We start from the raw sequence: 27,543 nt of genomic DNA, 5'->3' as shown, positions 1-27,543 counted from the left end.
TGACACTTGGTTAAAATTGCAGCTGGCAGCTGGGCATGGTGGTGCACACCTGTAATCCCAGCATTCAGGAGGCTGAGGCAGGATCGCCACACAGTTGAGGCCATCTTTGGCTATGTAGTGAGTTCAAGGCCAGCCTGAACTGCAGAGTGAGACCCTGTCTTGAAAAACCGAAAAGAGAAAATAAAATCGTAGCTGACAAGATCCAAACACCACAGGGCAGGGTGCAGCTGAGCCTTAGTTACCTCGAGCCTATCAGGAACAGACAGGAAGCAGGACTGGCAGTGTGTTCCGGGAGTACAGGCAGAGGGCAGGAAGCCAAACCTTTGGAGTGGACAGCAGCCAGGGCTGGCTGGTGCCGTGCGGTGGCCTGCGTGTGTGCCCTCACCCTGGTCTCTCACTGAATGCTGGTGGCCACACAGAGGCAGGGGCGGGCGCTGTGCGGGGTCTCCCCTTGAGACCCCACGCTGCCGACGCCCCTGCCGTGGTTCCCTGCAGAAGCTGACCTGAAGGTGACCCTGGGGTCCCGGCCACCCTGCACCAAGGCAGAAGACGCCCAGTTCTGGTTTGACGCCGCCCAGAGGGGACTGTACCTGTGCGTGGGCAGCAAGTGGGTCTCAGTGCTGGCAGGTGAGGCTTTGGCGCTCCCCACGCCGGTCACCCTGAGCAGGCGGGAGAGCCCTGGCCCCTCCCAGCTGGGGGAAGAGGCTATGAAGGGGCGAGCGGCCTGGGCTGTCTCTAGATGGCCACACACTGGACTGTCCAGGCTGGGACACTTCTAAGGTCAACGCCTGGGAGCCAGGGACCACCCAGGCAGCCAGGACCCTGCCCCTGTAGGCCCGGCGTTCCCAGGCCCAGACTGTCCTCAGAGCCACATTGCTTGGGCTGAGGCACTCACCCCAAAGGCAGGGTGTTTAATCTGGGGACACATCTAAAGTGTGGCCCGCGGCGGGCAGCAAGGCTGAGTACCTCCAGCTTCCTCTTCCTGGTCGATGGTAAGGGGTCCCCAGGGATGCTTCCCTCCTGGGGGGTCCTGGCCTTCACCCCACCCACCAGGCCATAGATAAGAGACATCTAGAAGCACTGCTTCTGCCGCATGCCCTCGGCAGTTGGTGCCGGAGCAAGAAGGTGAGGGCACAGGTGCAGATACCGCTCACAGGCTCTGTGGGGGCAGGAGGTAAGCAGCAGGCTCCACTCTGCCCTCCTCACCCAGGGCACACAGAGAAGCGGTGAGCCTTGGAATCAAGTAGGTAAAGACAGAATGCAGAGATGTCATCCTGTCCCACGAGAGCAGATGCAGCTGCGGGCTGGTCCCCCACACAGAACCAGGGCCAAGGCCTGGAGTCAGCTGTGGCTGGGGCCCCTGGGCGTCACCCAGCTCCCACCCTTGGGCTGCTAACCGGTCACAATCTCCCATCCCAAGCCAAAGTCAAGCTAGACTACGTGGAGGAGCACCAGAGCCTGTTCACGAACTCAGAGACGCTGGGCCTCGAGGTGTTCGGCATCCCCAAGGTGGGGCTCTTCGTGGCCACGGCCAACCGGAAGGCCACGTCCGCCATCTACAAGTGGACGGATGGGAAGTTCGTCTCCTATCAGAACATCGCCACACACCAGGCGCAGTCCTGGCGACACTTCACCATCGGGAAAAAGGCAAGTCCGCCCTCGGCGGTGTCCCTGCCTTGGAGGGGGTGGCACAGTGCCCACAGGCAGGGCCTCTCCCATAGACCCCGCAGGTCCCAGCCGCTCTTTCTCAGGGTTCACAAGCCCAGTCCCGGTGGGAAAGGGCCCAGCACAGGCCTGCGGCTGTGGCTTTCTATCCATGCAAGGACCGGGGAAGTCTGTTCAGCTTCCTGCAGGCAGAGGACAGGACCATTTCTGAGATGTTGTCCCTCATGTAGACCTTGGGGAACCAAATCCAAACCTGCTCTCCGACTATGGAGCTGGTGAACAGAGAAGAGGCGTGCTTCTCCCCCCACAAACAGGGCAGACATGCGACATCCCAACAGACAGGGAGTGCCAGGTCCAGGGGTGGGGGCGGGCATGATAGGGCATCAGCCCCATGACAGAAGGAAAGAATTCCCTCTTCCCAGCTCCTGGACTCCAAGCCACAGGGCCCTGAGACAGCGTCCGTGATACCTTCTGAATCCTCACGGGCTTAGCAAGGAGCCTCGAGACAGCAGGGCCTTCACCTGGACAAACCAGACGGTGCCAACCTCTGGCTCTCACCTCTGCCACGGTCCCCGCTGCCTCCAAGCCCAGTGTAGCAAACAGATAACAAGCTCCTTTTTTCTTTCTGGTTGATGATATTTTTCTCTTTTTTTTTGCTACACAGTAGATCAATTTACATTAAAGAGAAATTAGGAAGTTCAGAAAAGCATGGGAGAAAATACTTTGTGCCCTCACCTGAACAGACACCCAGGCTCCTTTGCCAACTGGTCTCCATGCACGCAAAGCACCAGCTAGGCGACATGCTTCCCGGGCCCGTCGGAACCACGCGGAGTGGGGCCTCCCTCGCCGGGCTTTCCCACATTAGTCTGGGCCGCTGCTCTGGCACGCCTCTTTGTGACGAGCCCTGTCCTGACAGGAGGAAGGCACAGTGTTATGGTTTGTGTCTGGGTGTCCCCCCAAAGCCTCATGCAGCCATGGGGCAGGCTTTTAGAGTTTGATTGATTATGGGTGTGAGAGCTACACCCACCCCGGGGTGGACAGTTTGCATATGTAAGGGAGAGGAAGAGGCTGCTTGCCGCCATTCCTCCCCTGAATGCTTGTTGCTTTGGCTGTGTTCTGCCGCCATGAGCTGTTGCCCTCTGCCATGTGCCACTCTGCCTTGTAACCTGCCAAGTATGGATTGAAACCTCCACAAACTGAAAGCGAAATAGAGCTTTCCTTCCTTAATTTTGGGCATCAGGTATTTTGTCCCAGCAACAAGAGGAGAGTAACTGAGACGCAGGGCACTGACATGTTTTCTGTCCACCCAGTCACACAGAGCATGTTTGTGCACAGAGAGTTCCTGGATGGGGGATTTTTTCCTTCTGATAGAAGTACAAGTAATGGGCTAAAGACGGGGGGGAGGGGCATTTTTAAGGTCTCAATCAACATGATTACCAGACCCAGAGAGCCGGCCTCCCACTTCAGAACCCTTCGGCCTCTGGCCCCTGCCCCCATCAGAAGAACCTCGCTGACCTGGTTTCTCTCGTGTAGATCTTCCTGGCTGTGGCAAACTTTGGACCAAATGAAAAAGGGCAGGAGTTCTCAGTCATTTACAAGTGGAGCCACAGAAAGCTGAAGTTCACGCCCTACCAGAGGATTGCCACCCACAGCGCCCGGGACTGGGAGGCCTTCAAGGTGGATGGGGAGCACTTCCTGGCAGTGGCCAACCACCGGGAAGGTAGGACAGCTGTGGCCTTTGACCCAGAAGCAATCCACTCCTAGGGCAGAGCATGACCTCTGTGCAGGGTGAATTTTTATCTCATTTAAAAAAGAATAAATTGGCTGGGCATGGTGGCGCACCACTGTAATCCCAGCACTAGGGAGGCTGAGGCAGGAGGATCATTTCGAGTTCTAGACCAGCCTGGGCTACATAAGTGAGCTGAAGGCCAGCCTGAACTGCATAGTGAGACCCTGTCTCAAAAAGACAAAAAAAGAGAATAAGTTGCTAGGCATGGTGGCACATGCCTTGTAGCACTGGTGCTCAGTGGCTGAGGCAGGAGTACAACTTTGAGGCCAGTCTGGTGACAGAGGGAGAACTTGTCTCAAAAAAGAAAAAAGAAAACTTAGACACCGCCAGCCTAATCCTGGGCTCACCTCGCTAACATTTTTGTGTCAGGATGAGCACTGTCACGGTCACCTGTGCGCCTGCATTAATGAGGGAGCAGACAGGGTCCTGTGTGGTTCCTGCCCACGGGAACTCTGCCTTCGGCTCCCATCCTGGTTTGAAAATAGCACACCAACGACCAGCATGCCCTCAGGCACAGTCTGGCTGGTCCAGGTGAGCAAGCGGAGTCCTGGACAGCAGGCCAGGGGCAGTCCCAAGGGTGCTGGTGTGCATGGGCTGCAGGGACCTGAACGTTGTCGTCCCTGCTTCCCCAAGAACAGCTTGCGCTGAGCTCTGATGGACGTGGGCAGCACAGCCGGGGAGCCGGGAAGCCTGGTCTCTGGGCCGGGTCTCGTAGCCTGGTCTGCCAGGAGTGGGCAACAGCAGGGTTTCCCAGTCCTGGATCCAGGGGACAGAGGGACCAAGGTGGCAGCCTGCCCTGCAAGTCCTCTGCCCCGGACACCCGAGAAGCAGTGGGGCCAAGGCAGCGCCAGCGAGGCAGGCAGGAAATGCCCCACCCTGTGCTCCCAAGAGCCGGGCAGGGGCACCTGGGTGGAGGCAGCAGGTGAAGCCTGGAGACCTGCAGGACAGGAATGAGGGTGCAGCAGAAGGGGAGCAGCCGGGCCTGGGCTGCAGGCAGCCGTCGAGGAGCACGGTCCACCACGCTGGGCCCGGGGGGGAGAGAGGACGGACGCTGGTGGCGGCACACGTCCAGAGCAGGCAGGGACCTGGGGCAGGGCCGCCAAGGGCACTGTGGTCCCGCAGGCTGCCGTGGGCATTGTCTGTGGCCCTGGGTTCCAGGTGACAACCACAACATCGACAGTGTCATCTACAAGTGGAACCCCAGCACCCGGCGCTTCGAACCCCACCAGAGCATCGCCACATCGGGCGCCTACGACTGGGAGTTCTTCACAGTGGGGCCCTACTCCTTCCTGGTGGTGGCCAACACCTTCAACGGCACCTCCACCAGGGTGCACTCCCACCTGTACATCTGGCTGGTCGGCTCCTTCCGGCTCTTCCAGTCCTTCCTGGTAAGGCGCAGAGGTCAGCTGGGCTGTCCTGAGGGGATCCAGCACCCCACCCTACCGGGCCCCCGGCCCCCTCACAGCGGCTCAGGCTCTACAGTCCTTGCTGGCTCCTGGGCACCGAGGCTCAGCGCAAGTTCAAAGGGTGACTGGGGCACAGGCAGGGGGATGGTTGGCAGCTGGGGCAGGGTGAGCAGGGGCAGCGGCTACTCAGAGGGCATTAAAGGCAGCTCCTCAAGGCTCTTGGGCCTTATAACAGGAGCTGTGGGACCTTCCGCAGGCGGCAGAGCCCGGCAGCTTGGAGGGAGGGAGAGACGAGCCTTCCCGGGCGTCTCATGCCGAGCTGCAGGCTGTTGGGCTGCTGGGCCGAGCCGTGGGCTGCACCTCGGCCTGTTTCTTGCTGCTATGCCGGTGGCCAAGGCGGGTGATGTGGGAATTGCGGGAGTTTATTTGGCTCGGGGTTCTGAGGGCTGAAGCCCAAGAGCACAGCGGCAGCATGAGAGGCTGTGGGGTCTCCGTGGGTCGCAGTCGGTGTGGGCGGCCCTCTCGGCCGCAGGGAACTGCCCCAGCCTCTTCACCGGGTGACTGGGGGCCCCGGCATGGCCCTGCCACCACTCAGCACGGAGGTTTGCAGGACTGAGGTCTCCATGGTGCTGTCTTGGGCCGTGCTGGTGTGGACCACAATGAGGAGGGTCTCGCTCCCCTAGGAGTCCTCCATGTAAAAGGGGGTGTGATGGCAGCAAGTCCCCTGGGGGACCGACGAGGTGGAAAGTGCCCAGAACCCACAGCACCAGGCACGGCGCCCTCGAGGGTGTGAGTGTGCGCCCTCTCCAGGGTGTGTGTACACGGGTGAGCAAGCGTGGGTGTGGGCACCAGCGCTGTGCCAGCGTGGCGTGGCAGGACTCCAGGGAGGTCCCTGGGAGAGGAGCCCGGCTGCAGGCTGGGCATGGTGCGATGCGGGCTTCTCCTCTCCTCCGTGCCCTGAGAGGACAGGACTGGCCCAACAGCCCAGGCTGCATAGCTCCCGCCCTTTGGTGCAGCCCGGGGCCGTGTGCCCGCTTCCGGCCAGGCAGAGGGGCAGGTGCAGGCTGCCAGTGCCTCCGGCAGAGGGAAACCAACAGTCAGCGGCCCGGCAGCCTGCGCCCTGGCGCCTGTGTGCCGCCCCAGCAGGTGGTGCCTGGGGCACCTTGACTTCTGGGATACAAAGGCATAATTTCTGTTCCTGAAAAAGTTGTCACCTGTGGAATACACACAGGCTGGAAAGTCATCGTTTATCTCAAATTCAGGCAGCAGGGGTGTAAGTCCTCACCCGACTCTGGCTGGATGGGGAGTGGGGGAGGCCTGCGCCGTCTCCGGGCCCTGCTTGCAGGTTCACACAGCGGCCCTACAGCACCGGGCGTTCACTCTCTCTCTCTCTCTCTCTCTCTTTCTCTCTCTCTCTCTCTCTCTCTCATGCCTGCTGGTGCTGCCATGTCTCCACACCACCCAGCTCCTGCACGCATCTCTTCCTATTGCCCTGCTCAAAGCCTTCGCTGGCTTCCCAGGCCCTGGGCTCCCCGCATCCCCACCCCCACTTCCCGTATGTCCTGCTGCTGCCCTCCTCGCTGCCCCTCCCCGCCTCACACCTGCCCTTTCCTCCTTGCATGCATTCGCGTTCCCCTCTCTGCTGTGCTCGCTGAGCCTGTGTCTCCACGCCAAGTGTCCCACCAGCAGGCTCCCCACCGCGGGCTCCGTGGGGCAGGAGGACACCTCACCCGTCACTCGGGGTGGCCTGGCCTCCCCACCAGAGCCGGAGAGTGTGCTCAGGGCCACGCACAGGGCTCTGCCCCAACTCCTCTGGGGCCTCTGCCGGCAGCAGTGTGCGGGAAGCCAGCAGCAGGCCCCTCAGAGCTGGGAGGAAGCCCGCCGTTGGGGGAGACGTGCTGGGAGTGCAGGCATGCCCGTGTGCCTGTGTGCAGGCGTGTGTAAGTGTGTGCGCTGTGTGTGCATGTGTGGAGATGTGTGTGCACACATATGCACGTCTGCACGGGTATTCATCTGCCAGCGGCAGTGTCTGTGCGGTGTGTGCACGCATCCTACTTGTGTGCATATGCACATGTGTGTCCACACACGTGTGCATATGTGTGCATGTGGGGCGTGTGGATGCACATGGCTGTGCTGCTGGCGTGTGCACAGATATCACACACGTGTGGCTGTGTGCTGATTGGCGTCCTCTGCGTGCTGGGAAGTGTCGGTGCCGTACAGTCAGAGGGTCCTGTTTCCTCTGCGGGGTGCAGAACGGGCAGGTGACCGCCGCACCCATTGGTTTGGGTGTCATGCGCTGCGGGGTGGGCAGAGTGACAGTGCTGACGCCCCCCGGGGGACACGGTGGCCCTGGGGATGATGACTCCGAGAGCAGCGTGCAGAGAGACCGCACCCATCCGGAAAGGCCTCTGCCCCGTCCTGGTCCTCTGCTTGGCTTAGTGAGTGGCCTCCTTTAGCCTGAACTCACTCTTTGTCTTTGGGTCTCCTATGGGCAGCCTCGCGCTCTGGGACACGGTGACTGCGGCTCAAAGCTCCCACCAGGGCTCAGGCAGGCAGCGGCGCCCTCTGCTGTCTACATGTTTGGCTCGGTGGTTGCTTCCCGCTGAGCACCACCAGCCCGTCAGGCTTGGGATGGGCCTGGGGACCAGGAGACAGCTGGGCAGCATTGTGTGGAATTTTTGGGCGAGCAGCTTAACTGACCTGGGGGTGGAGAGAAAACACCCCTGTCCCGTGTGACCCTGAGCCTCTTCCCTGTGGTCTGGATGACAGAGACGTCCCCAGGTGATGCCTTCAGCGTGGGCCAAGGCCAGTAGGAGATGCAGTTGGCAGGGGCAGGCCCCACAGCATCACCTGCCTGCCTCTCTGGAGTGCTGGGTCCCCAGGGAAGCAGACAGTCCCCACCTGGGGGGCATGCCTTCAGGGGTCTCTGCACCCCAGACTCAGTTGCTGGTCCCCACAGGGCGTATCTGGGTGGGACTTGGCTCTGAGCATTTCCCAAGACCTGCTGGAGGGTGTGATGCTCTAACACAGTGCCACAAGCTGTCTGCGACCCAAGAGATCACGGCCATCCTGCAGGTCGTGCAGTGGCCTGCAGGGTGCCCTCCTGCAGATGCAGAGGTGAGTTCCTGCGCACAGCTCCCTGCACTGCACAGAGCCAGGGAATCCGCTCCAAGTGCTGCCCTAACATGGGAAAACAAACTGGGTCTCACTTGGGATAGGGCTGCAAGGCTCGGCTCTGGGGGCCCAGGACCCCCTTCCAAGTTCCCAGGCAGCTGGGACCTTTAAACACCCTCTGTGATAGCCTGGGTTCTCTGGGCAAACAAAAACAGCAGCGTCCACGGGGCTGGACAGAGGAGACACGTTACAGGGGCTGGCTCGTCCCCCCAGCACAGTCGGCCGCTGAGCTCACAGGAGCAGAGCAAGTGCACGTGGCCTCTTCTCCCAGTCACAGACCCTGGTCAGCGTCAGGGACTGCAGACGGGGAGCCGCGTCCTCAGGGGCTGATGCTGCACTCCTGGGAGTAGAGCTTTCCACTGGACCTCGTCTGTGGGCACACAATGACATGTTCGGATGCTGAGCGCCCTGCTTGGTTCTTCCACCCAGCTCCGGGGCCAGAGCATGCACCTCTCCCATTCCCAACGTGCCCGCCCCGCACCCCTCTGCGCCCGCTCCCTCGTCCCTCCCCACCAGGCAGCCCCTGCTGGTTTCTCCGCCTGGTAGCTTTTCGGGCTCTGTGGAATCCACAGGCAGTGCCATGCTGCTGTGGGCAGAGATAGTTGCTGCTGTGCTTTTCCAGGGCGATTTTCTGTTGCCGTGGGCATCACGGCCTGTCCGCCGGCCTCTGTGCTGGACTCCGGGGCTGTTTCCTGCGCAGCTTTCCACCACAGCAGGTCCAGTAACCACCTCAACTGGCTTTTAATTTGCACTCCCCAACGATTCACGGATGTGAGCACTTTTTTGTTGTTGTTTTTTTTTCCAGTACCAGAAATTGAACTCACGACCTTGCGCTTGCCAGGCAGGCGCTGTGCCACTGAGCTAAATCTCCTGCCCCTTGAGCACTTTTTAATATGCTCATCGACCTCCTCTATTTCCATTTGCAAAAGTCTACACAAGTCTTCTGCCCATGGTTTCCATTTTTGGCCTTTTCGTGGGTATGTGGACGGTCTCTCTGTATTCTGGATACCGGCTCCTTGCACATACATGGTCTTCCATTTTCTCTCTTATTCAGAAGTTGGTTACTCCAGTAGTTACAGGACACATGCTTACCTTATCACAGCCGAGTCTGAGTTAACATTAAACTACTTCACATGCAACGGAATAACCTAACAAGGACATGGTTTCGTTTCCCCTGCCCACCCAGCATGCCCTTGAGGGCACATATAAAAGTCATACTGCTACTTAGGCTATAAGCTGCATAATTTGTCAGAAGTTTTTCCTCAGACATCCACACACTCCCCATTCCTACTGCTGTCTTCTTTTTCTACATATATTAATTCCCATCTGGTGTGATTTTCCTTCAACCTGAAACGCCATCTTCAGTGTTTCTTATAAAGCAGGTCTGCGGGCGATTGCTTCTGTCATTGTATCTAAAAATGCCTGTCTTCCCTTCATTCTGAAGGTACTCCTTTCACTGGTTGTAGAAGATTAGTTGCATATTTTTTTCTGTCGTTACTTTCTCTTCCGCTGCTGGGACTGCAACCCAGGGGTGGCACACAGCAAGCTCTGCCCAAGCTGCGCCCGCCCCGCTCAGTGACTCTGAAGACGCCAGGTGTTGCTGAGATCGCTTCCTTGGGCTGGTCGCTCTTTCTCTGGGTGCCTCGGTGACTCTCTTCTCTTGGGAGCTCTCTGACAGTGCCGGTGTGGCTCCTCCATACTCACAGTGGACTCTGGCGTCTCCCACCGAGGAGTCTGGACTGTGAACAGCTGGTCAGCTCTGGGAGCCTGGCTTGGCCTTGCTTTGCCGTACCAAGTTCAGTGCTGTTTATTTCTTTTTCCACAAAGAATGTGTTTAATACAAGAATACACCTCCTCCCATCGCTATGTTTTGTAAGGTGCAGAAGTACTTGGAAAGGGGTACTGAGTTGCAGTGTATACATATAGTGATCAATCATTGCAGACCACAAACTGGCAGTAACAGTTCCAAGATGGTGTTAAATCCCCTAGAAAGAAGAACTGCTTTCTGATAGGAATAACAGTGAGGACAAATCAGAGACATAAAAAAAAAAAAAAAAATGGGGCCAGGGATATAGCTCAGCAGCGCAGCGCCTGCCTGGCAAGCATGAGGTCATGAGTTAATTCCCTATACCAAAAAAAGAAACAAAAACTGGGAGTTTACTAATTCACTCAGTACAAAGGTAGAGGTATCTTCCCAATTAATATTCAGATTGCAAGATTTGAGCACTGATTAATTGTCTACTTACAACATTAAAGCTAATTTCTCATTATTAGAATTAAAAGTAAAATAGGTAATGACCAGGAAGATGAAGGGAAGATAAATTTAGATGTTTTTTAAGTGCCTGCCAAAGACTGTTAGAGAAATTTTCAAATTTTTCCACGTATCCAAGTATGACCCTCCTAAGTATTTATGTTTAACTTGCTGAAAAAGTGTATGAGACAAAATAAAACACGTAGATTAAATCCTATGTATGAGCCGGGCATGGTGGCGCATACCTGTAATCCCAGCACTCAGGAGGCTGAGGCAGGAGGATTGTCATGAGTTTGAGACCAGCCTGGGCTATAAAGTGAGCTCACATATATTCACACATATATAACGTGACCATGTGACTGTACACATACATAAACATATGCATGTAAGTCTGGCAAAACACATAATCACAGTGTCATACATACGATTTAATCAGCGCTGCTTAGCCCTTCTCCAGTCCCTTGGTCCTGGGACAGGGCTCCTGGCACCTGTGGTTTCAGTGGAAACCCTGACACGTCCCTGAACCCCTCTGAACCTGTGCAGAGCCCAGCTCTGCGTCACCGGTGCTAGCCGGGCCCGTCCAGCCCGCCGCAGCTGTCTCTGGCTCCTGAACTCCACATGCAGTGCAGGAGCACGACGTGGGTTTGAGATGAGCAGCTGGGTGTTGGGGGTCTCTCCGCCCAGAATGTCCCCTTCAACCCCACCCCCTGAGCCCCGAACCCTGCCCGCTGACCCCCGCCCCAGACTGTGGCCTCCCTTGCGTTCCGTGCCACACAGGTGGTGCGGACGGAGTGTGGCCAGAGCCGAGTCCCTGTGGTCTCCCCCGGTGCGGCCCCTCCCCGAGCAGTGCCCCTCGCTGCCCTCTGCCTGCACCTGAGAGCAGGTGCACCTTCCGAGGACGTCGCAAGTCTGCAGCTGCTGTGGGCGGAAGGTCAGGGTCACGAGTTTCCAGCCAGAGCCAGAAGTGGAAGGCACAGGGAGAAATTGTAGTACCAGCTCCAGGCCCTGTGTCCAGCCTGTATGTCCGCCACCCTCCCCGCTTCTGCTGATGGAGGGGCTGGGGCTGGGGTCCCCGAGAGAGTTTGTACCCTGCACCTGTCAGGGTCCCGCACTTGGCAGCCCCTGCCCTGTGCTGCCTTCACTAGCAGCCCCCGATGTCCCTCTCTCCCCAGCACTCTTCCCCCTCTGGGTCAGGGTCTCCTGACCTCCTGCCCCACACACCCCACACACACTCCCTCCTTGGGGGCCCTCAGGGGGGCAACGTGGCTTGCAGAAGAGCGGGAGCCCAGGGACGGGGGTCGCCGCCTGCGGTCAGAGACCTGGCCTTGCGGACTGGACCTGGGGCTCTCGGGAGGCGGGGCTCCTGCCGCTGGCACCGGGCGCAGCGCTCCCACAGCGGCCCCCTCCCCTCCCAGACGTTTGGTGCCGCAGACTGGGAGGTCTTCCGCATCGGGGACAGGATCTTCCTGGCCGTCGCCAACAGTCACAGCTACGATGTGGAAATGCAGCTGCAAAACGATTCCTACGTCATCAACTCGGTCATCTACGAGCTCAACGTCACGGCGCAGGCCTTTGTCAAGTTTCAGGACATCCCCACCTGCAGGTACTGGGCTGGGGGCCGAGCACGGGGGCGTGTGCGGCGTCCAGCACCCTTCCTGGAGGACCCGAGGCGGGCACGGGGCACAGAGCCCTGCGTCTCCCTGCACGCCAGCTGTCCTGTGGGGAGACAGCCAGGGCGGATCCGTGATTACCCCAGGAGGCTGTGCCCACGGCGCCCCCTGTGACGCAGGTCTAGGAGTGTGTCTCTAGCCACCGCTGCAGGCGAAATCACCCTCCCGCGCTTCCAGGATGGGGACCCAAGTGTTCAGCCAGCGCGAGGCTGGGGAGCCTCAGGGGCTCTGTGTGTGCCACGTGGTGTGGGTCCAGTCTGATGTGCAGTCAGGGCCACCAAAGGCCACAGGACACCACATGGGACCCAGACCCAAGACCCCACATGACCACCACTGCACAGGGCTCTTCCTGAGTCTGTGAGCAAAAATGCAGCCGAACCTGCACCCTCAGGTCCTAGGAGCAGGGCGCCACGGTCACCTTCAGACCAGAGCCCGGAGGGTTGCTGTGAGTTCAAGGCCCACCTGAACTACATCCTGAGATCGCGACTCAAAAAAAATTTACAAATGATGACTTTAACTCCCTCATGAAGAAACTTAAGAGGGGAATAGCTGGGTCGAATAGAATTTCTAGTTTTAGTTTTTAATATTTTATACAATTTTTAGAAGTTAAGGGGAAAAAACCATAACCCTCAGAACAAAGCAAGAAAAGCAAGCTGCGGCATGGGATTTGGTTCCAAAGGCCCCGGGCGGGCTCCTGGCCACCACGGAATGGCGCAGCCTGACCCGCCCTGAACCCTGGGCCCCTCTGCTAGAATTAGGCGCCCACCTAGAGGGAGTTTGGGGCAGCCCCTCTCCGCCTTCTCGAGTGAAGTTCAGTGCGCGGCAAGCAGGAGGCAGTTGAGAGTGACCCATATCCCCAGAGGCCGTGCCAGCCCAGGCCCCAGCCTCGCCCGCGCCTGGCCGGCCCTGGCCGCGTCTCACGCCCGCTCACCTCTGCAGTGCCCTGGACTGGGAGTTCTTCTCGGTGGGAGAGGACTACTTCCTGGTGGTGGCCAACTCCTTCGACGGAAGCTCCTTCTCAGTGAACAGTATTATCTACAGGTGAGGGGCTGTCCTCGCGGGGCTCACCCTCGCTGCGGGGCACACGGCTGAGCTGCATGTCCCCACGCGTGGCCCCGACTGCTGACCCGTGCCGGCCGGGCACACGGGCACCCTCGTGGCTGGTTTTCCTCACACAGACGGGGCGCTGCTGTGCTGCGTTTTTCCCTGGCTCCCCAGCACTGTCGGTCTAAGGGCCAGAGTCTCACTTCCATCCCTGCTGCTTACCGGGTTCTGTGCCCCACCACCTGGACAAACTGTCCACGCTGTTGTTTCTCTTCAGGAGTCTCATGGACTTGGGGCCGTCGTTACCCCTGGGAACAGAGGCAGCTCTGCTTCTCCTTTCCTAAAGCTGTTGTGCCTTACTTGGATTTCTTCCCTACCTAAGAATCCCTGCAGCGCAGGGGCCGGAGAGCATGCCAAGCACCAGCCGGGCGCTGCCCAGCACCCTGAGGGTCCCTCATGCCTCCAGTTGCTTTGGGTTTGCAGCACGAGTGCAGTTCTCCCAAGGTGTTTATCAGGACAGGTTCCCTGCACGCCAGGAACAGATGAGCATAATTATTTAACCCGCTGCTGGCTCCCGGCTGCTTGTGTATAAGACTTTTGTATCTTAAGAGGAAATTAAATTGGTCTCTGAGCCTGGTGGGCGCGGTGGCACACGCCTGCGATCCCAGCACTCAGCAGACCCAGACAGGAGGACTGCCGTGAGTTCAAGGCCAGCTTGGGCTCCAAAGCAAGACCCTGTCTCAAAAGACCAAAACAAAAAACAGAACACAACAAAATTGGTCTCTGGTTTCTGTTGGGTACACCGCTTTATTCAGGTAGGCCTGAAGTCTCACTCCCTAATTACACACCAAAGTTTTTTCAGCACACCAATGAGCTAGGATACTTTGAAAAATAGATTTATCTACTTTTCAAGATCATCAGGTTAAACGCATCTGGGCCTGGTATCTTTTTTAAAATTTCTTTTATGAGGCAGGGTCTCACTGCCTAGTAGAGGCTGGCCTTGAACTCACAGTGATCCTCCTGCCTCAGCCTCCCTAGTTCTGGGACTACAGGTGTACGCCACCATGCCTGGCTTCTGGTACCTTTTGAGAACATCTCTTAGACAGCTTTTCCAGGTTCTCGCATGCTTACTGGCTTCTTCAGCTCTCCATCTCTCTTTTTTTTTTTTTTTTTTTTTTTTTATCTTTTAAAAGTTTATTTGAAGAAGTAAAAGTGAAAAGTTTTACTTCACTTTTTGGCTGTGCAGAGCAGGCTTGGGCTGAGTAAAAAAGGAAAAAAATAAAGATAAAATTACACCCTGGAGGACACAGGGCGGGCTACTGCAAGGAAAACACCCCAGCGAGCTCTTCTTGGTGTCTGTGTCCTTTTATGCTGTCCAGATCTCAAGGAAATCCATTAGAACTTCTATATCTGGATCCTGAGAGGCAGTGCTGGGATCTCACACCTCAGGCTAATGTCGGGTCTAGTCCATCCCATTGAAAACCTGCTCAAGTTCTCATAAGAGGAGTTTGGGCACTGTTCTCCATCTCTCTTGAAATAGTTTTGGTCACTTATATTTTACTAAAAAAAATTCTTGATTTTCTTTAAAATTCACTACTGAGCTGGGCGTGGTGGTGCATGCCTGTAATTCCAGCACTCCGGGAGGCTGAGGCAGGAGGATTACTGTCTCAAAAAAATAAAATAAAATAAAATTCACTATTGGAGACTTTCTACATGATAAAGTAACTTTAAAAAGCATGTGGAAGAGTAATATTGTAAAGATGCCAGTAACTTTTGAAAGATGGTAATAGTGAAGGAGGACTTGTTCACATACAAGTGTAGCAGGGTGATTTTTTTTTTTCCAAAAATAAATATAGAGGCAGTGGGGCTGGGAGTACAGAGCACTTGCTTATGCTGACTGATATCCTGGGTTTGATCCCCAAGGCTGCAAAATAAATAAATGAAAATGTAAAAGATAGGTGGAATAAAATAAAATCCAGAAGAACCACTCACTTATGACATTTAATGTGATAAATATTGTATTTGAAGGGGCTGGAGATTTAGCTCAGCAGCACAGCACCTGCCTGGCGAATGCAAGGTTGTGAGTTCGATTCCCGGTACTGGAAAACAAACAAATAAACAAACAAACAAAAAAATATATATATATGTATATATATAGTATTTGAAGTCAGTGAGAAAACGATGCATTGTTTAATAAAAGGATTTCATACAATTTACCATCTATCCAGAAGAAAATAAACCTCTACCTTACTTCATATCCATATACAAAATAAATCTATATGGTTTAAAAATCCAAGTATTAAAAAAATCCAAATATAAAATATTTGACAGCAGCGATATCAGGAGAAGCGCTAAGGTGAGTCTGTATAACCTCAGTTACACAGAGAAGACACCTGTAGGGGAGGTCGGGGGTCTGAGCAGCTCTGTTTGGAAGCTTTATGTGGAAAATTCATCCTACCCAGAGCCCCAGGACCCATCATTTGCCACACACGACTGGCACCCGCGCTCGGGGCCCCGGGTGGCTGTGAGGAGCCTGGGCAGGGCCCCGGGCAGCTCCGATTCCCTCTGGGCCTCAGCTTCCCTTGTGCAGATGAGAAGGCCACTCCCGGCCTGTTCTGTCCATCGCAGCCCGCACCAGGCCAGGGAGGCCCGGCTGGTCCCGTGGCGGCCGCACGCCGCTGACACCCTGTCTCCCCTGCAGGTGGCAGGGCTACGAGGGCTTCGTGGCGGCTCACCGCCTCCCCACCTTCGGCTGCAGGGACTGGGAGGCCTTCAGCACGGCAGCCGGCTCCTACCTCATGTACTCCAGTGCCAAGGAGCCCCTCTCCAGGGTGCTGCGGCTGCGCACGGGCTGAGGGGCCCAGGGCGGCCCACCACGGGCCTGGCACGGGCGAGGACATCTGCCCGCTGCTGGTGGCTGCGTTGGGGGGCGCCCTGGTAGCCTCAGCGCCCGGCCTGTGCCAGCGGGGAAGCCGTCTCAAAGGACCGGTTTCCCTCACATTTTACCTCAGACACCACGGGGCCCTGGCACATCCTGGGCATCAGCCCCGTGACATCGCCCTGTCCTGCTTCGCAGACGCTGCCCTGCCAGCCACCTATTTATTGTCTCCCATCTACGTGGAAATATATTTATACTGCGCTCTGCACAGTGCGTGTGGCATCGTGGAGTTTCCCCCAGAACTTGCTCTCCACAGCGGGGCACGTGGGGTCCCCAGTCACCGAAACAGAGAGAAGGCTGTCCTCACCCAGCAGGGAGCAGCTTCCTGGGGTTCCGTTAGCCCACTGCTGCATGGGGCGGGCCAGGGCGGGAATCCCAAGGCCACAAATAGCCGGTGTTCCGCCTTCTGCTCCAGCCCTGCAGCTGGGCTGAGGGTGCCGGTCACACTGAAGCCTCCAGGCAAGGACAGGCCTGTGGGCTCGGGGCAGCGGGGGCCTGGGTGATGGCCTCCCAGGTCCTGGGTGCGGGTGATAGGGAGCAGGCTGGTTTGCGTGGGAGCCAGGGGCCTCCCCAGAGCCCCAGTCCTGGGTCAGGAACTCACAGGGGAACAGGGCAGGACCCAGGCTCCTAGCAGCGGCCAAGGCCAATCAGAGCCCTGCTCTCGGCGACACCTTGGTGATCACCCTGGAGTCTCTGTCCTGGAGTCCCTAACAGTCACTGAACAGGAGAGTGGCAGCCTGAGGCTGTTCGTCTCCTTCTCCTTTGAGCTCTGGGGACGGGGTCACATTCAGAGAGATTTGACAGAACACCACACTGAGGCAGGAAGACTGCAGGGCCCAGCCCAACGGGCCGGCTGCATGAGACTCTGGAGGCGGGAGGGGCCTGGGGATGTGGCTCGGCACAAAGGACCTGGGTTCAGTCCCCCGAACAAGGGAAGAGAAAACAAGAAGAAGGATGCACACACCCTGGGCCACCCCCTGGGCAGCCCATGCAAACACTAGACATTAAGCGCCAGCAGTGCAGGTGGGATCACGGCCACGAGATTAAAGATGCGTGACAAAACAGGGCTGCACCTTTGTGCTGGAAACTGCGGAAGTCTGAGCAGGGAGCAGTTTCTAGGAAATGTTCCGCATCAAAAGAGCTTTGTTTTATTTTGCGTTTGGGCTTTTTTTTAGACAGGGTCTTACTATGCAGTTCAGGCTGGCCTTGAACTCACTTTGTAGCCCAGGCTGGCCTTGAATTTGCATCAGTCCTCTTGCCTCAGCCTCCTAAGTGCTGGGATTACAGGTGTGTGCTTCCACGCCCAGCTAAAACAGTTTAAACTCCTCTTCAATGTAGAATTATAGGACCGAGGATATAGCTCAGCAGCATAGTGCCTGCTTGGCAAGTGTAAGGTTTTGAGTTCGATTCCTGGTACCAAAATATATATGTGTGTGTGTAATTACATATTAGAATCTTGACTCAGAAACCTTGAATTTAATGGAAGCATAGGAAGAAAGCAATATTAAATCTTTTTCTCTATACTTCAATAATTCATGAAAACAAGCCCAGCACAGTGGCACACACCTGTAATACCAGCCCTGGGGAGGCTGAGGCAGGAGGATCACCAAGAGGATCGCTCCATGGGGAGTTCAAGGACAGCCTGAACTACACAGCAAGACCACATATTTAAAACAACAAAAATAATAAATAAATAAATAAAGCTATTAACAAAATAAACATTCACCTTGTTATTTCCTACTGACAAGTTTCTTGTGTTTCCTGGGTTATTCTATAAAACACTGGCATCTCTTTCCCGGTAGTGCGCTGGCCACAGCCAGAGGCCTGGTGTTTTCATGGGCGCAGTGCCACCAGCACCCCTGCGGCTCAGCGCGGGAGGTGCGGTGAAGAGGAGTGACCCTCAGACACAGTTAACACCCGCCTGGCCATTGTCACCCTGCAAACCCACATTCTTATGTTCAGAACTGTCCCAGAGAACACTTGTGATCCTGTATAAAATAAAATCTGTAAGTGCCAAAAAAAAAGAAATTTCAGCCTCCCAAATACCATGTAACACCTTCCAAATAACCCTTCTCATCCTTGTCTTCATCAGTTTTTTGTTTGCATATGAGAAGTAGAATCCTGCAATTCATTTGTTTTATTTTTTTATTTTTAATTCATTTATTTTAGAAGGGTCCATCAAGAAAGGAGTGTCCAGGCCCGGCATGGTGGCACACACCTGTAATCCCAGCACTCGGGAGGCTGAGGCAGGAGGATCGTTGTGAGTTTGAGACCAGCCTGGGCTACAAAGTGAGCTCAAGGCCAGCCTGAACCGCATAGCAAGACCCTGTCTCAAAAAGATAAAAAAAAAAGAGAGAGAGAAAAGAGTGTCCAGATTACAGGAGCTGCTGCCTCCATTCTGCTACCTCTTAGGGCCTGGCTTTCGGGATCTTCTTCAGCCAAGCCACTGAATGAGTTATCCAGGAGGGGGAGGGCAGGGTGTGGGCAGGGGAGGGGAGGGGAGGAGAAGGGTGGGAGAGGAAATAGAGTCCTTTCCTTTGAGTCCTGTGTGTTTCTTGGCAGAGAGCCCCTGGGCTGGGCCGTGAAGAAGCTGTAGGTGAAAGGGTCACATCTCTTCCCAGCCAGCTAGTGAGGGTGAGAGAAAAGCTAGAGAGACTGTGAGCTGACAACCAGCACACGTCCAAAATAGAATCTGTGATCCAAAGTGACTGCATCGGGCCGGGGAATATAGCTCAGTGGCACCAGCACCTGCCTGACAAGCACATGGTCCTGAGTTCGATTTCCGGTACCAAAAAAAATCCTCTCTCCCTAAGTGACTGTATCATCGGGGACAATTCATAGCCAGGGGCCTCTGTTGATTGTTGATTCCCACAGAGAGAAAAGAATTTGTACTGTTTGTCCAAGGAGGAACTCCTTAGCTTTGAAGTCTCAGCCCAACTGGGTCACAGCTATTAAGTAACTGAAGAATGTTATTCAAGAAAACAGTGTTGCAAGAGGCACCGGGCCCAGCCTTGAGGTCTGGGAGCGCGTTTGCTTCTTCACTTTGCTGTGTAGCCATCTTAGCAGGCTAGTTATTCCAGCGCTGTCACAGTGGACTGGATGTCAAATGGGAAACAGCATGGCGTGATTTGTGTGAGAAATCGGTGCCCCGTCCTCCGAAGGTCTCAGCAGATCTCTGCTGCGGGTGAGGCCGCCAGGGTGACGCAGAACCGAGCGCACTGTTCTGCTTTGTTCCGCTCCTTCCTTCTGTCTTTTGTTTTCCTTGAAAAGAGATACCTTGAAAAGGAAGGCAGGCACAATGGGTTTAAGCAACTACAGAGGATCAAATTTGCTTGGTGAATCAAGTAAACATTTCAAACTACATCTTGACATAAATTTGGTTTATTTCTAAAGTGAAATGCTGATCTATTTCTCAGAGTTCGCATTTAGAGAGACCAGTAAGTCCTTCTAGTTGTTTAGAGACATCAACATACACAGGACAGCCCAGGAAACTGCGTGTGTAGGATACAGACCCTTCAAGTCACAAGTGAGGCAGCCTAGAAAAGTTGAAGACAATATCATTTGTGTTTTTGGTTTTTCCCACTTTGGGAGAAAATAAGGGTTGACAGAAGGGCCCAAGAGGAAAAACAGCACATGGAAATAGTTTCCTGACCATGTGTGGTGGCGCACTCCTGTAATCCCAGCACTTGGGAGGCTGAGGCAGGAGGATCATTGCAAGTTCGAGGCCAGTCTGGGCTACGAAGTGAGCTCAAGGCCAGCCTGAACTGCATAGTGAGACCCTGTCTCAAAAAGAGAAAGAAAGGAGAGAGAGAGAGAGAGAGAGAGAGAGAGAAAGAGAGAGAGAGAGAAAGAGAGGAAGTTCCCTCTTTTCCCCAGTCCCCAGCCACCTTCATGGAACTGTGTGGACTGCAGAAGCAGGGGCCCTGTGCAGAACCTCCAGCATTATTTTGGGGGGACAATATGGATGACAAACTGCCTGGCCTAAACCATTCTCTAGTGGCTCAAATGTTGATTGGTTGTCCTGGCTTATTGCATATCATGTAGCAGAAAACCAATATCAAACTAAATGGAAGACTCTTTGCACTTTCATTACACTAGCGGCTGGGGAACCCAGAGGTCCAAATCACCAGCCCCAAGTCAGATTTAAGTTTGGTTTAAGTATGGTTTGCAGGTGGGAAGTACAAAGTGGTGGCAGGTTATCACATGATTGGTTACACAGAATACAAGAACTATGTCACATAAAACGGGTGTGGTGGTGCACGCCTGTAATCCCAGCACTCGGGAGGCTGAGGCAGGAGGATCGTTGCGAGTTCGAGGCTAGCCTGGGCTATGAAGTGAGCTCAAGGCCAGCCTGAACTGCATAGTGAGACCCTGTCTCAAAAAGACACACAAAAAGAAATATGTCACATATTGCCAGGCAGAACTGTACAGGAACATTCTGGGCGGGAGGGGTCCGAGAAGTGTAGGTGGAGTCAAGTGTCCCTCACTGGGCCTTGAAGCTGTTGAAGCAAGTTGGAATCACTGCGTATTTTGAAACACAAGCGGGACGGTTTGACTCACACATTGGTAAGGAGGAACGTCTGGGCACAGACAGTCAAGGCTGAGTGAATGCAGTAAGCCAGCTCCGTGACAAGCAGCAGGAGCCTGTGGTCACAGGCCTCTGTCTGTTTTTTGTTTTTGGGTACTGGGAGTCGAACTCAGGACCTTGCACTTGTCAGGCAGGCGCTTAAGCCACTGAGCTATATCCCCGGGCCCATCACGGGCCTCTAATTGACTTCTAACTTCTGCTATCGTAAGCCTGCAAGTCTGCCGCTCTGTGAACGTGCCCTTACACTGGGACGGTGCGGAGAGCCAGTTTCCGAGTTTGTGGAACAGTGCTATTGAGACCTCACTGACAAAGAGCATAGATGGTTAACTTATGCTCATTTTTAAAAAAAACTCAGATTAAATGTACTTCTCCTTCCAGAGGTTTAGGAACAGCACAGAGTCACCGCCCGAGGAGAAATGAAAGTGAACACATCACGAGTGTTTCACAGAAGCAACCGACTTTCGTAGGGGTTTAACCTGCTGAGCAAACCGCAGGGGATGTTACCGGGAAAGGGGACCACAGGAAATTGCAGACAAGGCGGGGAGCGCGGTCTTGAAGATCAGGGAAGTGTGACAAAAGCCACCACGCAGTGGACAAACTGGCCTTGCGGGTTGGGGGGTCAGCTCGGGAAGGAAGTGGGGTTGGGAGGGGCTTTGGTCTGGGGCATTGAAGGAGGCAGCAGCAGGGAACCCCGACTCCTCCCTCCCGACCCCGAGGTTTCCCTGCTGGAGTTCAAGCGGCCACCCCGCTGCCTGTCCCGGTTCTGCACCCCTGCACCCCACCAGGCCTCCCTGGCGCGGGCTCAACCCCAAGTGAAGGTCGCTTTGGCAGGCCTTGAGCACCACTTGCACGTATTCTGTTAACCCTGATGCAGGCGCTCCTAGGAATTTGTTTTCAGGTGCCTGGCCCTGCAGGGTGCCTGCCTGGCTGCCCGAGAAAAGACATGAAATACACAGGGGTGACATCTGTCCTCCACGGCTCTGTGCTCCGTGGCACTGAGCACTTCGTGGTCAACCATCATCACTGCCCGTCCCCAGCACCTGCTCCTCTTCCCAAGCTGTGGCCCTGTCTCCAAGCACGGGTTGCCCTCTACCCCAGCCTGGCACCTGCCGTGGCACCTTCTGGAGAGGCTTCACACAGAATTGTGTTCTTGGGCCTAGCTTATCTGCCCTAATGTCCTCAAGACTCATCCATGTTGCCAGTGTGACAGTGCACACCTGTAATCCCAGCTACTTGAGAGGCTGAGGCAGGAGGATCACAAGTTCAAGCCTGGACAACTCAACGGTTAAGTGAGATCCTGTCTCAAAATAAAAAATAAGGGCCAGGGATATAACTCAGTGGCACAGCGCCTGTCTGGCAAGCGCAAGATCCCGAGTTCGATTCCCGGTAATAAATAAATACATAAATAAATGGGCTGGAGATAGAGCTCAGGGTAAAAATTCTGAGTTCCATCCCCAGTGCTGCAAAAACATAAGATTTCTTTTGCTTTTAAGGCTGAGTAACATCCATTGCATGCATGGACCACATTTTGCTTACTGAAGAGTTAAGGAGATGTCACTCAAAATCACTGCTCTGGACATTGACTATTTAGAGCTGCAGACACCAGACAATTAGCAGGTGCCAGAAGACCCTGCTGGGCTTCATGGTTTGGTTTGGTTTGGTTTTGGTTTGGTTTGGTTTTGAGGCAGGGTCTTCCTATGTAGTCCAGGTTGGCCTTGAACTGTGTAGCCCGGGCTGGCCTCAAACTAGCAGTGATCCTCCTGCCTCAGCCTCCCAAGTGTTGGGATTATAGGCATGCACCACCACACCCAGTTTCATTCTGGTTCTTAAAAGCAGAAGATGAAGTTTTTCTGTGCCGGCGAAGGTGGCGTCTTCCCATCAGGTACAGAAATCTGGGGTCTGGGAAAATCTAGGCCCAGCCTCATTAGATTAGCTTTTAGCTTTTAGCCTCTATCCATCCAGTCCCACCCCAGCCAGGCCCCTTTGTCTCAGCAGTTTTAAAAATTATATTCTAACTCAGTGTCCTACACAGGCACTTGACCACTGAGACACACCCCAGCCCTTTTTATTTTTTATTTTGAGACAGCGTCACACTAATTTGCCCAGGCTGGCCTCTGACTCATGACCCGTCCTGCCTCAACCTCCTAAGTAGTCAGGTTTACAGGTATGTGCCACTGTCCCCAGCCCCAGTGTGTTTCTTGAGTACTTACAGTGCATCTAATCTCAAGTAAAATCCTCCAACTACGCACAGACAGAAGATCAAAAAGCCTCACGCCCTCGTGTCAGGTATGGTAGCACACACTGGTGATCCCAGCATTCTGGGAGGCTGAGGCAGGAGAACTGCTGGTTTGAGCCCAGCCTGGGCGATTTGGCAAGACTCCATCTCTAAAAAACTAACTAAATAAAAAAGAGCTGGGAATGAAGTTCAGTGTAAAGGCCCTGGGTTCTGTCCCCAGCACCACCACCACCAAAAAAGTAACACACCCTCAAACCGAAGGGACTCTGGGAATGTCTGTTTCTCCGTTTCCAATCACCCTTTATGAAACAAGGCTTTCTTCCATCCTCCAGAGAAACAGAGGGTGTTGGGCACCCCGAGGGGCACAAGGCAGCGGGCAGCGGAGTGGGCCCCAGGCCATCTGGACAGTGCCCTCTGGCTTGATGGGGACACCTGGAGTCTCAGTGGAAGGAGCCCAGGGAGGGTGAAACCCTCTTTTCCTCCTTCTTGGTCTCTGCAAACTTGGTGCAACAGTCCCCAGGGCCTGAAGTCCTGGCACACGCCCAGCCCAAGGCTCTGCTTGGTTCCGAGGGGTTTTTCAGCAGGAGGTGTAGGAGCAGCACAGCCGCACCTTTTCAGGGTGAGGGCGCGGGCAGGCTCAGTGTCACCAGGTGAGCTCCAGCCAGACAGAACTGCTGAGGGGTTAAAGCTGCCTGCCAGCTCTGGTAAGCCACGGTGGGTTCTGCAGAGGCCTCCCAAAGTACTCTAAGCCTCGAGTGAGTGGCAGCTGTGGGAGGGAGGTAGACATGGACTGCAGAGCAGCTCAGGGCAGAGTGAGTCCCCCGCAAGCACAAGCCCTCGTCCAGCCCTTAGTAAGACAGAGGGAAATCATCTTAGCCAGGAGCTGTGGCACATGCCTGTAGTCCCAGCTACTCGAGAGGCTGAGGCAGGAGGATCACAAGTTTGAGGTCAGCCTAGGCCGCTTAGAAAGACCATGTCTCAAAATAAATGAAAGGACTGGAAGCCAGGCATGGTAGTACAAGCCTGTAATCCCAGCACTCTAAGAGGCTGTGGCAGGAGGATCTTCAATTTGAGCCCATCCTGGGCAATGTAGCCAGACCTTTTTTCAAAATTAAAGAAATAAAAACGGCTGAGGATGTAGCTCAATACAAAGACCCAAGGTTCAATCTCCATACCACAAAAAGGAGGGGCTGGGGTGCAGTTCAGTGATCGAATATCCTGTGTTCAATCCCCAATATACTTCCCCTCCCTGCAAGGGCGTGGCTGCTCCCAGGAGGAAAGTAAAAAGGGTGATTCCAGTCTAGTAAGTAACTAAGCTGATCATGGCAGCGTTCACCTCTACTCCCAGCACTCAGGAGGCCGAGGCAGGAGGATCTCTCTGAGTTTGAGGCCAGCCTGGAATATATAGAGAGATCCAGTTTAAAAAAGGGGTGTGTAGTGGTGCATACCTGTAATCCTAGAACCCAGGAGGGTGAGGCAGGAGGGTTGCTGCAAGTTTGAGACCAGGTTGGGCTACAAAGTGAGCTCAAGTCCAGCCTGACCTGCATAGCGAGAGCCTGTCTCAAAAAAAGACAAAGAAAAAAAAAAAAAAAAAAGCAAGAGAGAGAATTAAAATAAGAACAAGCAGCGAACCAGGACTCTGGACCCAGCGTGAGCTTCCTCAGGCAGCGCGGAATGCAGCCCCCACCCTACTAAGCTCCTGAGTTTCCAGGAATTTAAAATGCAAAATAACTAGCTTTTCCTTAAAATCCGATTCCTTTAAACCCTACACGCTGAGCAACTGGGCTGGAAACCACTTTAACTCCACAGAGCCCGTGGGATCGGTCACTAGACGGCACTTAGCCAGAGAGGCTGTGGGTCTCGGGGTGCTGGCGCCCCCCTAGGAACCTCCCTGGAAACCCAGGAGCTGCTTTTCTTCTCCTGACTCCCAGTAAAAACTCTCCTAACTCCCTCTGTCTGGCTTTGATGTTGTGAGCCTATAGACTCTTTCAGGAGGCTGAGGCAGGAGGATCACAAGTTCAAGTCCTGCCTAGGAAACTTAGTGACTTAGACCTTGTCTCAAAATAAAAGTAAAAATAAAAAGAGCTGGAGATGGAGCTCAGTGTGAAGCCTCTGGGTTCACCCCCAGTACTGCTCACACGGAGAAGAAGAAATCTCTAAGGCCAGCGTGTCCTGAGTGACTGTCTCGGCCCACAGCTCGGATCAGGTGACTTCCGCAGCGGGGACCCTGCAGCCCCGTGAGGCTTTGTCACCGCTCCGGCGCCACTGTGAGGAGGAAGAGCGAGGGGAGGAGCGCAGCAGGACAGGTGCCTTCCGGACGGATGGGGGAGCAGCTGCGCACAGAGCAGAACTGCACCGCGCAGGGTCGGGAGGGTAGAGCGGCCCCGTGAAAGGACAAGGTCAAAGTGGGACCTTCGCGGGGAGAGTGCGAGGACAGGGGTCACGGCTGCGCCAGGGACGGGGCTGCGCGCGCGCGGGGCGGTGCTGAGGGGTGACCTGAGGCACCGTGGTCACCAGGCCTCGTTAACCCACGGCCACGCGTCATTTGCAGGGCAAAGCACAGGGGCGGAGGAGTTCACGTGGGCTCCGGGAGCCGAGGAGGGCGGCGCTCGGGCTCCTTCAGCCACCACGGCGGGGCCAGGGCGTGGGCGTGGGGGCTCTGTGAGGACATTCAGTCCCTAGCTGCCGTTGAGTCACAGCCTCAGTGCCGGGGCTGCGGACAGAGCGCCGGGCGGGGAGAAACCCGGGCCCAGTCACTGTTTTCCTGGGCCTGAAGTGAAGGCCCACAGTCTGCAGAAGCGGAAAGGCCTCCGGAAATCGACGGCACAAAATCTCAAAAACTGAGCCAAGCCATTTGTGCTCCAAGCTCACCAAGTCCCTGGGGGCCAGTGACAGGAGTCTTGGGCCAGTGGGGACAAGCTCCACCCTCCCGGGCGTAATGGTGACACCAGAATGCTTGCAGCCCGCAGTCAGCCTGCCCACAGGCGCTGTGAGCTCACAGTACCGGTGCCCGGGGCGGGCCAGGGGCTCCTTCTGCGTGTGGGTCCCAGCCCCACCTCCGTCCTTGGCGGATAGAAGGCCTGTTCTCCCTGTATCCTCCCTTCCCCTTTCCAGGGACAGTGGTCGCACTGGATTGAGTGGCCTAATTATTAGAGACAGGCGAGGGAGTCAGGCAGAGAATGCGTCAGGACTGTGGCTGGAGGCGGCCTAAGACGCAGAGGAGGTGACCACACCTACACACCTCCCCGAGGGATAAACAACAACTACCGACCGGTACTCTAAATCCCCCTCCGCCACCTGCGTGGTTGACCATCCCTCCGACGAAGGATCCTGTTCTTTCCACCAACACCGGCACGTGACCTGCTTCCCCACCGGATCAACATTACCTAAGCGGCTATCCCTGTAATCTGATTGGTGGATGGTGGTTTTGTCCCACCTTGTGCCCAACTCGTGATTTCCTTTTTTTTTTTTTTTTCCAACTCGTGATTTCCTACCCACCTTGCGATTTTGTTCTAAAAACTTCCTTTGAGAAGTGGGCTCGTGGGCAACCCACTCCCCAGGTCCCCGTCTCAGGCAGAAGCTACCTTTCCCTCTAAATTTCCTCCTCTTAGCCTCCACCGTTCCTTAGAATTCATTCTTCAATTTTGGGGAAGACAAACTCGGCATGTCGGACACCTAGCGGGTCGGGAGTTGGGATATTTCCCCTAAATCATCTGGAGGTCCTCTCTCGTCCCATGACAACCTCCTTTGCACGTGCAGAGGCCACGTGCTGACCTCCCCAATGTGGTCCAAGGGGGTCAGGGGCACAATCCAATCTCTACAAGCCAGTGTATGTGCAGGTAGCAGCACTTGGTTACAGACACCTGCTCTGGACGCGCCCTCCCTTCCCAGCACCGACTGCCCTGCAGTTGCTCACAGTCTCGCAACATCAAAAAAGAAAGTCATGAACCAAAGGAGGTTAGGAGACTTTGATCAGAAATAGGAAGAACAGCTCCTGGATTTCCAGGAGGCCCCAAGCAGGCGGCGACCTTTGTCAGGATCATCTTGTACAGCAAAACTACAATGTGAGTACAACGTAGCTCACACTACAATCAATCTGTAAGGTCACAAGTGCAGTCACTCAGCTAATACTGGTCCAATAGGGAAACAAGGATTGCAGCAAAGTATAGGGTGAGCAGCATTAACTTTAGTTTATCTGCAACTCCTTTTTCTGATTGTTTATTTTTTGGGGGGTGGGGGGACAGGATCTCACTATGTAGCCCAGGGTCTGGTCTTGAATTTGGGACAATCCTCCTGCCTCAGCCTCCCAGGTGCTAGGATTACAGGCGTGCACCACCACGCCTGGTTTACCTATAATTTCTAATCCTAGGAAGAAGAAAATCATTCCTGGAAAAGGAGGAGAGAGTGGGACCCGAGCGTCAGGTCACCCACCTACGCGGCTGATGTCTATCCGAGCCCATGGACTAGGCGGCGCTAGCCACAGCACAGTCTCGAGCTCCCAGTCCTGGCTTTCCCCTCTCCACCCTGAAACGTGGCTGCTCAGATCCGCGTGCAGCACAGTCCTGGCGTCCTTCGCAGTGAGGCCCTCAGGGCCAGTCCTCTCCGGCTGCCTGTTAACTTCCACCCAAGTTCGCTGTCTGCGGCGCAGTGAGCTGACTCCAGGGCCCAGATCCGGGGGCAGGGCGAGCAGGGTCCAGTAGGCCCCGGATGGGGCTCGGGGGCGGGGCGGGGCGCGGGGGGACCTGAGGGGCGACAGCACGACGGCAAGGGACAAGGGGGTCC

General features: G+C 55.3%; 2 protein-coding genes across 2 annotated transcripts in view; one reads left to right on the top strand and one right to left on the bottom strand.

Annotated features, from left to right (window-relative positions):
* Positions 1-16,145, top strand: part of Tspear (thrombospondin-type laminin G domain and EAR repeats) — a 53,394-nt gene extending 37,249 nt beyond the window's left edge. Inside the window, exons 7-13 of the mRNA XM_013506099.1 lie at positions 496-627; positions 1,421-1,647; positions 3,199-3,385; positions 4,613-4,842; positions 11,701-11,888; positions 12,895-12,996; positions 15,701-16,145. Coding sequence (XP_013361553.1) covers positions 496-627; positions 1,421-1,647; positions 3,199-3,385; positions 4,613-4,842; positions 11,701-11,888; positions 12,895-12,996; positions 15,701-15,854 — 1,220 coding nt within the window. The 3' untranslated portion in view covers positions 15,855-16,145. The remainder of the gene's footprint in view (positions 1-495; positions 628-1,420; positions 1,648-3,198; positions 3,386-4,612; positions 4,843-11,700; positions 11,889-12,894; positions 12,997-15,700) is intronic.
* Positions 16,146-18,370: 2,225 nt separating this feature from the next.
* On the bottom strand, positions 18,371-27,540 carry LOC106146820 (the record flags this gene model as incomplete). Its single annotated transcript, XM_013505439.1, is given in 2 exon segments — positions 18,371-19,213; positions 27,193-27,540. Coding segments are annotated over 2 exon segments (539 nt in total), but the record flags the coding sequence as incomplete, so codon positions are not given.
* Positions 27,541-27,543: the final 3 nt, after the last annotated feature.

The sequence above is a fragment of the Chinchilla lanigera genome, unplaced genomic scaffold, assembly GCF_000276665.1.
Source record: "Chinchilla lanigera isolate Chin_1 unplaced genomic scaffold, ChiLan1.0 scaffold00006, whole genome shotgun sequence".
Lineage (NCBI taxonomy): Eukaryota > Metazoa > Chordata > Mammalia > Rodentia > Chinchillidae > Chinchilla > Chinchilla lanigera.
The sequence above is the reverse complement of the archived record's forward strand: the minus strand, read 5'-3'. Positions and strand labels throughout refer to the sequence as shown.